Genomic DNA, 15,544 nt, shown 5'->3' with positions numbered 1-15,544 from the left:
TTGCAATTCAAGATGAGATTTGGGTGGAGACACAGAGCCAAACCAAATCAAAAATTATAGAAAGAAAGATGTTCACTTGCCCAAACTAAAATTAGAGTGCATATCCGTCTTTATTTTACATTGTGCTGAAGTTAAGTCTGTCTCTCCTAACGCCAGTCTTGCCCAGTGCTGGGTTTTAAAGGCTCTTCTAGCCTTTAATTCATACCTCCAGTCAAGTCTGTTTAATGTGCCACTATTTTAGGATTCCCAACCCTACCAACATGGGCCCTGCTCAAAGCCTTGCATTCACTTTGTGTGGAATGTGCTCGCCCTGCCACTAAGCTAATGTCTTCTCCTAGCTCCCCTATTACATGTTCAGTCAACATGAATCGATTCCTGCTCACCTTTTTAGTTCAAATTTCAGTTCCCTTCGAAGATTGGGTTCCTCTTTAAAATCTAGCATTTTGGAAATCAGGTCATGCAAAATCCTTAATGACTTCCCATTTTACGAAGTAATTTTTAAAAACTTTTATTTTGGAATAACTTGATACTCACAGAAAAATTGTAAAAATAATGCAGTTTCCAGTAATTCTTCACCCAGTTTCTCATAAAGTTAATATCTTATTTATAAACCATATTCATAAAATAATTATTCAAATCAGAAAATTCACCTCGATACAATACTATTAACAAATTTACAGACCTTGTTCTGTAAATTTACCAGTTGTCCAACTAATAATGGTCCTTTTCCTGATTCAGGATCTAATTTAAGATTTTATACTGCATTTTGTCATGTTTCTTCAGTCTCTTTCATATTGTGACAGTGCTCCATCTTTCTTTATCTTTTGCACACTTGGCTCTTTTGAATATTGTGACGGTGCTCCATCTTTCTTCATCTTTTGCACACTTGGTTCTTTCGAAGAGCACTGGCCAGTTATTTTGTGGAATGTTCCTTTTTTATGGTTAGATTGAGGTCATGCCATGTTGTACAATTTTTAGTGCATCCTTTCATGATGCAATGTATCTAATCACGGGCAATGTAAATTTTGATCACTTACTTAAGGGGTTCTTGCCATGTATCTTCACTTTAAGCTCCCTGTTTTTCCCATTTTAACTAATAAGTATGTTGTAGGGAGACACTTTTAGATTATGCAAATATATGATAGCTCCTCAAACATTTTCTTCCTAATTTTAGCATCCAACTATAATTTTTGCTTGTAGCAATTATGACTATGGTATTTACCAGTGGTGATTTTCTATTTCCATCATTTCTTCTACACATATTATCTGGAATTCTACTGAAAGGAAGAGCTGTTCCTTGTTTCCAATTTATTTATTCATTTATTTACTCAGGCCAGTATAGACTAATGGAAACTTACTTCATGAATTATAACTCATTGCTATCATTCTTTATTTGGCTGTTTAAATTATTCTAGCTTTGACCGTTGGGAACTATTACAAATTCATTCACATGTCCTTTTAACTTGCTCCCATAATTTTTTGAACAATTTATCACATTCTGGCATCATATGATATTCCAGACTCATATTTTTCCTACCCCAACTCTAGAATCAACCGTTTCTCTAAAGACTGTAGTTCCGTTTATCAAAGAGGGTCATTTAAAATCCAAGACTTGGGTGCAAGGTGTGCTTCTTGTTACAGGGTAGTTAATCCTTCTTGGCCCTTTTAATGGATACAGTTAGAAAATCTATGTATGTACACTTATACACACACGTAACTACCTGTCTATCGGTTTATCTATCTGTCATCTCTGTGAGTTGATACTGATACTTCTGATTTCAGTGCAGTGCCATAAGGTTCATTCTAGCCTTCTCCTTTCCTTATTTGTAACTCTTTTCTTTACAAGTGAAAACTGGCTCTCATGATCCACAATATATTTACCTGGTTTCTCAATCTAAATGTATATGTAAGTCAGTTTCAGAAATTCTAACCCTTTCCTCTGTAAAAAAACAAATTCATGAAACAAGGTCACAATATAAAGGCAGATACTGCTTTCCAAAGTGAGTTAGATTAACTATTTTCCACTCTGTTTAGAGTGGTTATCTGTTTTATTTATAATACAATTAGGTTTTAAAAATATTTGTCTTCCATTTTGAGTTTCTTCCACACTCTGGTTGATTATAATTATTTAATTATTTGGAGGGTATATGAAATATTATAGTTCTAAGAGTTGAAGCTATACAAAGGTATGCACATAGAATTGTTACTTTCTTGTCATCCCTGTCATCTGCTTTCCATCACTCCTTCTTTTCATTAAAGTATGTTTCTACTGTCATCATTTTCTGGTTAATCCTTACTATATTTCTTTGGTACAAAAAATGGATAGAAACTCTTTTTTTAATATAAAGTGTAACATATTTTACATGCTTTTTTCTACTTTTGTATTAGTAGTTTTAAGCAAGTCTTTAGCTAGAGATTCAACCACCTAAGCATTTCTTTCACTTCCTCCCCCAAAGCAGTCAAGACTCTACAAAATCCAATTTTAAGGTTGCTGATTTATAGGATTAAATACAGGATGTTATCCAAGAAATGGATGGCACATTATGATTTAGCTCTTGTCTATATTTGTAGGCTGGAACTTCCTGTTTATGCCGTTCCATGCATCCCTGTCTTTTTCATACACTATTCCCTCCATTCATGTGAATTGCACTCTTTCCACTTCTGCTCCCGGTGTCCAAATAGCAGTCTCCCTTTTTATTTTCAGGAAGAGAAGTATTTGCCTTTTTGAAGGCTTCTTTGACTGTGCTAGTTAGTTAGACTTAATACCTCCTTTTGTATTATATCTTATTTGAGTCTCTTTTAATGCAATAATAAACTTATATATTGTCTGTCATTTTCTTTGTGATCTTTTTTCACTGAGATATTTTCAGCACATAATATATACTCACAAAATATTGATGAATGAAAAGGAAATAGAGCACTGTATATTCCTCATTTTGGGTAGGCCCCTTGAAATAGAAAGTTGGAAATAATCTCTATATTGCCAGTCATTAGCTGGAGCTTTCTTTCTGCACAAGAAACCGAGACTGTACATTTACCTAAGTGTAGATATCATGACTACTCTGAGAAATCATCATTCTTCCTCTACAAGAGGGAAACCACTGGTAGATCTGCTAGGCTAGACTCTGCATACTCCCTTAAATATGGAGATTTGCAGCTCACTCTTTCAATCATCAAATCTTCAAAAACATAATTTCTGTTAGCTGCAGATAAGGGTGATCATGTTTTCCTTTCCCTTTCCTGCTGACCCACAATATTGAAGCATCAGCATGCTCTATGACAAATTCTGAGTGGTTGAAAACATTTGACAGTAATAAGTTTCAAAGAAAAATCTAAATCTAAATTTTGACAGCAAAATATAGCTTTTGGTTTCCTACGTAGTTACCCGTACCTGGAACATTATTCTGGCTTCTCTTCTTTTGGGACCAGTGCATTTTCATACTGAAAAACAATACTAAAAGTGTAGCTTAAGCATAATGTGTCACTGAGTTATTAAGTAGAGTGAACTAAGTAGAGTTTATTTAGTTTCAAATTACTAATAAACTAACTTGAGCAAAAATATTTATTATGAGGATAGTATATTTCTTAGAGAATCAAGAATAAGAAAGTAGCTGAATTCTCAAGAAAAATATTGAACTTGGGACTTGAACACCATGAAGACTCAGTATGTGTGCATTTTTATGTGTGTGTGTGTGTGTGTGTGTGTGTTTGTCTCAATTCGGCTTTTGTTTGTGGGCTTCATTTTCCTGTTTCACTATATACTGGCTTTCTCTCCATAGTGAAAAAATGGCCACCAACCACTCCATAGTTTTGCGTCTTGCAACTCAAGCCATCAGAGGCCAACTGGCATGACATCTCCATTGGTACAAAGTTAAAATATCATGAGTATTGAAATATTGGCCTAGCTTAGGTCCGCCCCTGCACCAGTCAAGCATAGTCAGGGAGATTGGTCATATAGGAATATGAGAGACCCTGTGGGAATTGTCTAGGGGGCAGAAAGGACAGTTTCAAGTAGATGAGGTGATGGAAGCTTTTGCAGGAGAAATGAAGGAATTTCTGGGCAGAAAATCAATCCACTGTGTGTCATCTATATAGTCAAGTGTGTTTTGCTACAAAAGTTGTTACATAGTGATCCATTGTATATGACCAATATTGGTAACTTCTTTGATTTGAACTGCCAAGAAATGCATGATTCATTGGGAGCAATTTGCATCATATTAACATATATATGTTTTTCATTATTCTGAATAAAACTCACTCCCAATGTGACTTTTGTTTCCCTGTTATATATTCCATTATACTAGGCATATATTTTAAAATTTATGTTTTGATTATATGTAATTTACTAACAAAATATTTCCATAATTTAACAGACGTTAATTGCTTTCTCACTATGTCTTCAGTATAATAGCAGTGAATGGATGCCTGGAGAACCCATCTATACACAGACTGTTTTCCACAATAGCAGAGCTGTTGATTGTCAGCTGCCCACTGATGTTCAGCAGTTTGATACCATGGATCTGGTGGGTGGGAAACCAACTGGGAAGTGGCAGTTGAAGGTAAAAAATAAAAAGACATCTTCATATTTATAAACAAAGTAAATACTTAACATTTCATAATGAATTTAGAACATTTAGAACAAATCATCTTATTATAGAACTATTATGTTACAGGTATCTAATGATGGTTATAAATTCAGTAATCCCAAAATAATGGTCATATATGATGGTGCTTGCCAAGTTTGTGGTCTCTATAAAAATGACTCATGTACTATAAAGGTATGTATTTTTTTCATGTATTTTCACATTTACATCATAGGTATTTTCATTTCCTATGCTGTTGGCACATTAACTGTTGTTTTTTCACTTTTATACCAGAAAAACTAATAGAGAAAAGCCTTCCTCAAGTTTATATAAGGTAACTGAAATTGTTACTCTGCCTGCAACGAAGAGGTTCCTACCTTTAACATTTTGAAATGGCAGATTACTTCTAAAAAATTGTAAGAGGAAGTCGAGACTAAATTATTTACTACTTCACTCCTACCTACATTGTTTTTTCAGTAGTAATAATGACTTTCCAATAAGAGATCTTACGTTACCTACTCTTCTTTGCATCAAATGACATACATTTGGTTAAAATTTGTAAAATGTATAAAGTTAGTATTTTTATGGGGAGTATTTCCTGGCAGCTAATTTTATTGGAGCATGTAAATACCTGCCACTTGATGGATTACAGAACAGCAGTGCAGCCTGAGCTGAGGTGAAGTCACAACTTCTTCTTAATCTATATCCAGCCTTCTGTATTTATCAGAAGGGCTGTCTCACATGTGAACTGCTGACTTAAGAGACACTTGACTCCTCAAAGCTGAGGTGCATACAAATAATATTTATGTACATGAAAATTTTAAAGTATTATTTTTTCTAAGTTTAAAATTTATTTTCTTGAGATTAGTCATCAGATCAAATCTCTGGTTTTGAGAAATTGTTTGATTTTTATTTTTCCCAAATATTTCATTTCCATATATTCATAAGTACTTTAAAAATATTATTATTCAAGATTGTTTTCTCCTCCTGGAGCTATTTTGCTCTAACTTTTGTGCAATTTTCCAAGTGATATTAAAGGAGATTTTGTAAAATGAGCTAAGTTTATATCTCCTGAATAAAATTCAATTCTCTCCCTAAGAATACTTGCTACATTTAATGTTCTTTCTGTGCTTATCAGCATCTCTTTCAAATGTTTGGTGTAATGATATCCATTATCAAGTGTGGATATAATTATGCCAAAGATCTGGTCTAGTTGGCTGTGTTCACAGAACATAGTGGGCTGCTAGGGAAATGGAAAATAGCTATAACCTAATGTGATTTTATAAATTGTGGAGGAAAAAAAAGAAGTTGGTTTTATTTCTTTATGAATAAAGCACTCCTAGGATGAGTTTAGCAGTGAAAAATACCAAAAGAGAGATTTTCTGCCATGTTATTTATAAATTATAAGCTATAACTTTGTAAAGATAAAACTTATGTGTACTTTTATTACCTCCAAATTGATCAGTTTTATAGACATTTACGTATTCAGGTAATTTGTTTCCTCATATGCACTTACGGTAAGTATCAAAATAGATGTATGTGCTTTCGTTGGAATCATCAATACATATACTGCCATCCTTCTATGTACTTTTTTTTTCTACACGCTGTACTTTGATGTTTTCTTTTTTAAAAATTTTCCATTAGGAAAATGTTTGCATTATTGATGGACTCTGCTATGTTGAAGGAGACAAAAATCGAACCAGCCCTTGTTTGATTTGTAGACCCAAAATTTCAAGATTTACTTGGTCATTTTTAGAAAGTAAGTTACTCTTTATTAATCCAAATATTTCCTATACAAGACATTTTAAAAGTGGTTTTCAGCCAGAAGTTACGTAAATGTGTTTAAGATGAACGACCTCTGTGTTTAATTTAGCATCTCTCCTAACTGCAAAATTTACTTTGAGGGTATAGGATATTTATTTTAACATTTGGTTAGGAAAGCCTTTGTGATTTATTAATGGAAGAAATGGGAATTATTAACTCAGCTACACACAATTTCCTATGCTTAGCCTTACCTCTGTTCAGTTTTCTGAAGTTATTAACCATTTAAGCTCAAAGGCCATGGATTCAGCACTTGTTAAACAAGGTATCTGGACTCAGTAATCTATAAAGTGCCTTCCAGTACTACTGTTGTGTGATGTCATGAGTATAATATTGGGTACAGATAATTTTGAGATACTTTGTTTCAAACAATACCCCAAATTATAGTCATGTACCATATAACCTCCTCACTTTCATAAATAGAGCTATGTTGGTTCCATATAGGTGTCCAAATTCTCTTCCCTCACAGGGAGATGAGACATTATTAGAGACAATAGGACACAATTATTCCCTGGCCCCATGTAATTTTATTTAAGAAGTCATACAGCTTTATATTTATACAATGCTGTGTAATATCATTGTAATTGTATGTGCATATTTCATTACTGTGTTTTATTACATTTGCCAGATGATTCACTGCTTAGGTTTAAGACTCATGGAATGCTGTGGGAAGACAATGGAAATTTGAGGAAAAATGTAGTGCAAGAGATGAAAATACAATACAACTTCTGAATTGGTGCCTCTGTTTTGTCAATGGCTATAGTTTGACTGATTGATTGATTATAGTCTCATAGTGTTCAAAGTCATAAAGGGTCATAAAAATGTCATGTCTTTTAAATCTCTCATATTGAGGATGAGGAAATTAAGATCAATAAGTTAGGCTGCTTGTGTAAGGATATGCAGGGGCAGAACAGGAGTCAGAGCTACAATCTCCGGGCATTAGTAGTTTGTGGATGCAAGCAGAATTTTTGTGCTCAGTACAATGTAATGGGGCTATTTGTTCCAACTGTTAAGCCAGTGGGCTGGAAAGGTAGACATTTTTTAATATAAGACAATATAAAAAGAGATTTTCAGTTGTTTCATGAGTGTAAAGGGAACTCTGACTGTCCTCTAAAATAGCCCCCCCCCTTTTTTTTTTTTTTTTTTTTGAGACAGAATCTCATTCTGTCTCCCAGGCTGGAGCGCAGTGGCACGATCTCAGCTCACTGCAAGCTCCACCTCCCGGGTTCAAGCAATTCTCCTGCTTCAGCCTCCCGAGTAGCTGGAATTACAGGTACCCACCACCATGCCTGCTAATTTTTATTTTTAGTAGAGACAGGGTTTCACCATGTTGGCCAGGCTGGTCTGGAACTCCTGACCTCAAGTGATCCTCCCGCCTTGGCTTCCCAAAGTACTGGGATTACAGGTGTGAGCCACCATGCCCATCCTGAAATAGCCTCTTTTTTAGTGTGTGCACTCAGCCACTGGAAGAACCTCTGAGGATCAGAAGATGAATATGACTAATGGCTTCCATGTATTATAGCTGGGGAGGCAAGTACAGCAAGAAACGTTCAAAGGAGCCAAAGAAATGGAGCAGTCATGGGCAGTGAGGGAGGAATAGAGAAAGGGAGTACAGGGAGAAAGTGAGGCTTAAAGAAACAGAGTGCAAAGGATCCACAGCCAGAGAGAGAGAGAGAGTAGTGAGGCAGTCAACACCAAGAAGTAAGACAGAAGAGGTGCAGCATCCAGTGTGGCCAGTGCATGGGTATTTATATATTCTGTGCTGTATCCAAAGTGCTTTCATACTTTCATAATAATGCCTGAGGTCTTGCACCTGTCAGTTACTTTCACGTGTCTAAGAATGGAATTGAACTTACTCAGAATGTTAAAAAAAAAAAAATAAAAGCAGCAAATAGACCTTTTAGCAGAGTTCAGTCTTTATCAAAATGCGTATCTCTGTGGGAGCTCTCAGAAGTACACTTCATTCCTTTTTCTACACGGGTATAAAGTTAAGTGTTTTCTCTATTACAGACAACCAGCCCCCAGTGATTCAAGCATTGCAAGACAAATTACAGACATTTTATGGTGAAAACTTTGAGTATCAGTTCGTGGCCTTCGATCCAGAAGGTTCTGACATCCATTTTACGTTGGACTCTGGTCCTGAAGGGGCAAGTGTTTCCTCTGCAGGGCTTTTTATGTGGAAAACAGATTTACTAACTACCCAACAATTTACTCTACGCCTTAATGATGACTGCGATGCTGAAACTAGAGTCACGATTGAGGTAATCTTTATAATTACTTAAGTGCCACTGGATTCTTTGGCAATTTTAACAACTTTATTTGAATTTAAAATACAAGCCATATTGCTAGTTGTAAAGAGCAACAAAGTTATTAAACACTGTATGGAAAATTAAACTGCCAAAACTTTGACTATTCTTTGTAAGAATTTAAAACCTTAGAGAGAGTCTCAAGCCTAGAAGCACAGATCTAAATGAATAATTTCTATACTGTTTTATTTGGCACTTCACTATGACAAGAATAAAGAACTCCTTCAGCTCCACCTTCATGAAAGATGTGTGATTAATCTAAGATTGATAATTATACCCTCTTCCATCAGGTGAAAGGACCTGAGATGTTGAATAAGAAAACAAGATTATAAATACAACTTGAGATAAATAATTGACAACTATAATTCCTTTCTTTGACTTTTCTTTTGCTTATGTCAGTCATGAGCACTTAGTACTTACAAACCCTTTATATGTCCTTTGTTCATTTGAAACTTGGAACACGCTTTTACACTGAAGTAATATTGTGAAGAGCAGCTGCGTTCTATGCCATATTAACCCAGTAATTCGGGAGATCATTTGCTCTCTAGATTTGTGAATAACCCAGGTGATTAACTGCTTTCCACTTTAATGATTTTTTAAGTTGTTCTACTTGCATGACAGAAATTGATCATCTTGTAACTTTTTTTTTTAGAAAAGTTATCCTTAGTATTATATTGTGGTTATGCATCTGGGAGTGGGCGTAATTGCCTTATTAAACTATTTTTAATACAATTTTATATTACATTTGTGTGTGTGTGTATATATATATCAAATGTAAGTGATTTGGTCATACTTGTACATAAACACACATGACTGTCATGATTTCTGGGGCATAAACTGAAGATAATTTTATTGAAAAATAAGACATTTCCTTTTTTTTTGTTTTGTAGGTGACTGTGAAGTCTTGTGATTGCTTGAATGGTGGATCATGTGTGTCTGATAGGAACTTTTCTCCAGGGAGTGGAGTGTACCTGTGTGTCTGCTTGCCTGGCTTCCATGGCAGCCTTTGTGAAGTGGACATTAGTGGGTGCCAATCCAACCCTTGTGGTCTTGGCAGCTGTATTAGTGGTTTTCACAGTTATTCCTGTGATTGTCCACCTGAGCTCAAAGGTAAGATTTTGCTCCTCATAACAAATTAGAAAGAAAAGCTCCTTGAAACACATATCTACAGATTACTTAAGCAAATGTGTGGTCCTAAAGATTTTAGTACACATCTTTACAATTTTAATAAAAGTTATTACAAACATAATTACTATCCATATCCCTTGTTTTTGTAAATTGTAAGTTCCATGCACTATTACAATTTTGCCAATTTTTATAACTGTTATAGCAATGTAGGAACCTGTTTTGCAGGTTCCTAAACATTCCTACCTGTATTTGGTAGGGAGAAGTGTATTAAAATGTATTACTATTAAGATATAATATGGAAAAATAAAGGAATTATGCCAGAGAAAATACAAAAGTTATCACTTAAGAGAGGTTTTACTGATAATTCATTGACTTAGAAATATCATGGTAAGAAGTTGAAATCAAATGAAATGTTAGCATATTTACTAACTCATTAATTGCCCTAAAATGTGTGATTACGGAAATAAATATATGACTGCCAACCTTTAATTTCCCGCAGCTTTTTAAAAACTCATATGAATATTTTCTTTACATTTAATAGATGTAAATATTAAATAAGTAAATATATAGTTAATGAGCTGATATTTTTCTTGAAGACACCCATTTTAACAATACAATAGAACTGAGCAGAATATTTATGTGTCTTCTAATTTTCTTCAGCACTTTTTTTTTTTTTTGAGACGGAGTTTCACTCTGTCGCTCATGCTGGAGTGCAGTGGCGCCATCTCAGCTCACTGCAAGCTCTGCCTCCTGGGTTCACGCCATTCTCTTGCCTCAGCCTCCCGAGTGGCTGGGACTACAGGCGCCCGCCACCAGCCCAGCTAATTTTTTTGTATTTTTAGTAGAGATGGGGTTTCACCATGTTGGCCAGCATGGTCTCAATCTCCTGACCTCGTGATCCGCCCATCTCAGCCTCCCAAAGTACTGGGATTACAGGTGTGAGCCACCGCGCCCGACCTCTTCAGCATTTTAAAACAAAAATTTTATCGTTGGGAACTATGAATATAGATCTCTTTTCTACTCCACTGTAGACTCTATTTGAAAGAATTCAAATGTTGATTGCCTCATAAATTTTAGTATAATAAAGGCTACCATCCACGTATGACTGAATTTACTCGTTCAGATGAGTTGTTAAGCATTTCAAAGAGCACCACATCAACTCAAAAACGTTGATTAAGGACGGACTGACTTTCCTAACACAAACAACTTTCATGAATTTTTATAACTAGACTAAACAATTTGTCCTTAAGCTAAACAGACAACCATCCTAAATAACTTTTAAAAATTACTGACTTTTTAAACAAAGTTCAAATTACTGCTGTAATATGAAGCTTTTTGCCTTAACTATTAATGGAATTCTTAACTCATCTTATTTACAAAAAAAAATCGTATGTACTTGAAAGGTCTGGTTTAATATTAAATTGAATGTAATTAGTGACTTTATATTTGATTATACAGTAAGTTTAAAAAACAGCATACTTCTGTCCTCATAATGCATAGCAGCTCTTTTGGGGTTAGAAGGACAGACATAAAAAGTAGAAGTTATATAATAAGACAATTGGACATACGATGTTTTTCAAATTAAATAATCTGAGCTCTTGATCTATATTTTATACAGGCAAAAATTGCCAGGAAGATGTTGATGAGTGTGACTCCAAGCCTTGCTTTGAGGGAGTAGAATGCCTGAATACCTTTGGTTCCTATCATTGTGGTTCATGTCCAAAAGGATTTTATGGGGATGGAAAAATATGCCATGGTAAAAGTTCCTATTTTCTGCTATGAGATTTTTTTTGCTGCAGTTAATTATTTTTTAATAGCATAGTTTCTGTTTTTGACTCATGTATTTATTTAGTGTAAATGCATTAAGTGTCATGCATTGAACTAGATACAAAGGATGCAAAAATATGTAAGACATGTTCTCTGACTTAATAGGTAGAGTGTAACAGCAGGGAATATGACTAGTAATTACAGAGTATAATAAAGTGTTCTGTGTCTTTTGATAGAAATCACAAAAGGGCTAGTAGGAATACTACACAGGGAATCTTATCTACCTGGAGAAATAATGAAAAATTTTTTAAAAAGGAAGTGACTAGACTATACTAGACACATGAGAACTGAATCTGATAGATCAAGAGAGAGAAAGGCATTCCAGGCAAAACCAACAGCAGGAGCAAAGGGACAGAAGCAGGCAACATCACAGCACTCCTTGGGCAGCCACTGTGAATAGTTCAGTGTGCCTAGAATATAGGGAGAAAGGGGAGCTGCTACAAGAGTTGGAGCTAGAGAGGTAAGCAGTAGCAAGACCACATAAAAACCATGGAGACTCTCTTAAAATTTTGAGGTGGGAGAGAAAGACAATACAGTTTACACGTGAGATAGTTTAAGGAGTAGTGTGTAGGATGGACCACTTGTGGGTAAGGAACTGTGTAAATCTGAAGGTGGGAAGAAGAGTTAAGAAAATACTTCAAATATATAGGAAAAAAGATGAAGATATATTAACCTAAGATGAAGATGAGGTAATGATGAAAGGGATACTAAAGAAGCAAGTTGATTGTACTTGGCCAGTGATTGGTTTTAGCATGAGAGAGAAAGAGATCCATTAAGTTTTAAGTGTTTGATTTTAGTGAATGGGTGTGTAGAATTTGCATTTGCATTGCTATGGATAGAACTGCGTCCCCCCAAAATTTATATGTTGAAGCCCTAACTCCCAGTGTGGCTATATTTGGAGAAAGGAAGTAATTAAGGTTAAATGAGGTTATAAGGGTGGAGCCCTGATCCCACAGAATTAGTATCCTTATATGAAGAGACACCAGAGAGCTTGTGATGTATGGACAGAGCAAGAAAGTGGCCGTCTTCAAGCCAGGAAGAGAGCCCTCACCAAAAACTCAATCAGCTAGTTTGATCACTTTGGTCTTGGATCATTGAGCCTCCAGAATGGCAAGATAATTTCTGTTGTTTAAGCCTCCCAGTCTGTGGTATTCTGTTATGGCAGCTCAAGCTGACTAAGACACACAAGCAACGTAATGGAAGAACAAGTTTTTTGGAGGGGAATTATAATGAATTCAGTTTGGATGCACAGAAACTAGGGTTACTATGGAATATCCATGGAAGCTCAGAAAGGAGGATTAAGTTGAAAATATAAATCTTAGAATCATCAGCGATGTCATAGAATTGTCCAGGAAAACCCTTAGATTTAGAGGAAAATGGACAAAAAAAATTGGTGGGCATCAACATTTTAAAAGATTAAAAGAGAAAAAACTAAGTTATAGAAGACAGTGTTGAAGATCCATACCTTTGGTTTAATTAAGTGAATGGGACCCTTTTTGGTGACAATTACGTACTAAGGAAGCAGCAGCATCTTGTGCTTCAAATTGGGCTGAGCCTGCCCAGCCCCACAGATATGAGCAACACAGTATAGGATGGTAAGGGGAATTCTCTACTACTGCTTCTCACATTTACTCCTGAATATCCCATCCCTAATATTCACACCTTCCATTGTAATAAGTGGTCTAGCAGTTTTCTTTCCCAAACAGACCCATTTCTTCAATAAAAACTTCATTCAGTGGCATTTAAGAGAAAAACAAGTTGAACCAAATCCCCTTACACATGAGTGACTAAATATGTTTCTTAACATTGTCAGAGTCATTTGTGTATTGTAGGAAGGGGCTTATTAATACAAAAGGACTTGTGGTTGTTGGTGGTGTTTTCTTAGTTTTATGCTAGGTACCAGAGTCAATGGATATCAACATGAATAAAGCACAGTTATTCTTGAGGTTATTGCTAACTAGTGGGGCACATAAGAATCAATAGCATGAAGGACAAAGTTCTGTGGGAGAACCCAAATGGGCAAAATTGATCGGGTGGGTGAATTCAACTGAAGGAAGGTACGTTAGCTTGGGCTGCTATAACAGACTGAGGGGCATAAACAACAGAAATTTATTTTCTCACAGTTCTGAATGCTGAAAGTTCAAGATTAAGGTGCGAGTAGGGTTGGTTTGTGGTGAGATATCTCTGGTTTGCAGACTGGCTATGTTCTCACCAGGTCTTCCCTGCATGTGTGGTATCTCTTCCTGTTTTCGTAAGGACACCAGTCCTGTTGGATTAGGGTGCCACTCTTATGATCTCATTTTATCTTATTTACCCCCTTAAAGACCCTGTCTCCTAACATGTTCACATGTAGGAGTAGGGATTTAACATATGAATTTTAGGGGAACACAATTCAGTCCATACCAGAAAAGTGTGCAGAAGAGATGACATTTAAGTGAGTTATTTAGTCTAATTTGCAGAGTTTAATCCAAGTGGCGTTTGTATTGTATATTCTTATTTGTGGTGCTTTGGTTGTCTAATAGTTTAAGTCTAATCTGTTTTCCTTGTTCTCATTTACAGTTGAAACACAGTTTGTAAATAAATTTACTACACAAACTGTGGTTCTCACAAGATCTGATAAAAGTGTAAATAAAGAAGAGGATGATAAAAATGCCCCAGGGAGAAAGAGGCATGTTAAGCCAACAAGTGGAAATGCCTTCAGTAAGTAATGGTCTTAGTTAAAATCTAATGACAAGTAATTCCTCTTACTTGTTTTCTAGAAGACCAACATATTTATTCCTCAGGTATTTTTATTTTTAGAAAGATCACCTAAAGGTTATATGATGCGGTTTAAAATTTATCCTTTCTCTTGCTAATCTATTGAATCATCTGGCTTATATTTTAGAAAAAATGCATTTATGTCCTCTAATGAACAAAGCATCATTTAAAGTGATTTCGGAGAAGCTTATGGTTGGAAGTGACTATTTCAAACTTATATTTTATAAATCCCTGGAAACTGGTCATCCAGTATCTGCTCAAACCCTAAATGTGATAAGAAGTTCACTATTTCACAAGGCCTTTCCTGTGTCATAGTGCTTTCTTAATAGCCCTCATTTGGTTTAATCATTCTGTGATTGTCTTCATAAAGTTCTTGTACATTTCACATTGGCTTTCTTTATGCCTTTGCATTCTGTAACATCAACTGTTATTGTGAATGGGATATCTCTCAAGATATTTTTGATTCCTGGAACATAGGAAATGTGTCTTGATTTTCTTATTATTCCAGTGTTGTCACTTTACTGAATACTCTGATGTACACTACGGTTTATAGTGGATTCTCTTTCTTGATTTTATAGGCAGACAATAATTGTTTTTTGCAAATAGGGGGTTTTGTCTGCTATTCTTATTTACTTTCTTGTCTTAATAGTGAGATTTAATTTATGCTTATAATGTGCCAGCGCTAGGCAGACATTTTTTGTATCTTACCTCATTCAATCCTCATAATAGCTATTTACAATAACTGTTATTACTTCTATTTTACAGATGATTAAACAGAAACATAGAAGGCTTAAGTAATGTGTTCAGATTATGGAGTTTTAAATTACAGGAGGGAGAGTTGAGCCTGAGCAATCTAACTGAAGAGACCAGGGTCTCAAACTTACGCTCTCATTGTAGTGTAGTGTACCTCTAGTACAAAGCCTGTAGTGAAGGGAGAGCTTTGTTAATGGTATGGGAATTCTTCTCATGTTTCACTATGATGTCACTGCAGTTTCTGCTAGATACCATTTATCCAATTGATGAATTTTCCTTTTATTAGTTGCTTTTTCAGAATTCCTAGTTTTAAATTGGGAGTGGGTTTTAAATGTTATCAAACGCTTTTTCAGCATCATTTATTACTTG

At 35.3% G+C, this 15,544-nt stretch overlaps 1 protein-coding gene across 8 annotated transcripts in view; it reads left to right on the top strand.

Annotated features, from left to right (window-relative positions):
* The window catches only part of VWDE (von Willebrand factor D and EGF domains), a 77,559-nt gene that overhangs the window by 42,498 nt on the left and 19,517 nt on the right, over window positions 1–15,544 (top strand). For all 8 annotated transcript variants that reach the window (XR_010158797.1, XM_009452668.5, XM_024357748.3 and 5 more), the window contains 7 exons: window positions 4,404–4,559; window positions 4,674–4,778; window positions 6,228–6,342; window positions 8,415–8,665; window positions 9,601–9,820; window positions 11,457–11,594; window positions 14,225–14,365. Coding sequence is in view for 7 of the 8 variants with exons in the window: in XM_009452668.5 (XP_009450943.4) it covers window positions 4,404–4,559; window positions 4,674–4,778; window positions 6,228–6,342; window positions 8,415–8,665; window positions 9,601–9,820; window positions 11,457–11,594; window positions 14,225–14,365 (1,126 nt within the window). In the remaining variant the exon portion in view is untranslated. The remainder of the gene's footprint in view (window positions 1–4,403; window positions 4,560–4,673; window positions 4,779–6,227; window positions 6,343–8,414; window positions 8,666–9,600; window positions 9,821–11,456; window positions 11,595–14,224; window positions 14,366–15,544) is intronic.

This window comes from Pan troglodytes, chromosome 6 (assembly GCF_028858775.2).
Source record: "Pan troglodytes isolate AG18354 chromosome 6, NHGRI_mPanTro3-v2.0_pri, whole genome shotgun sequence".
Classification (NCBI taxonomy): domain Eukaryota; kingdom Metazoa; phylum Chordata; class Mammalia; order Primates; family Hominidae; genus Pan; species Pan troglodytes.
The sequence above is the reverse complement of the archived record's forward strand: the minus strand, read 5'-3'. Positions and strand labels throughout refer to the sequence as shown.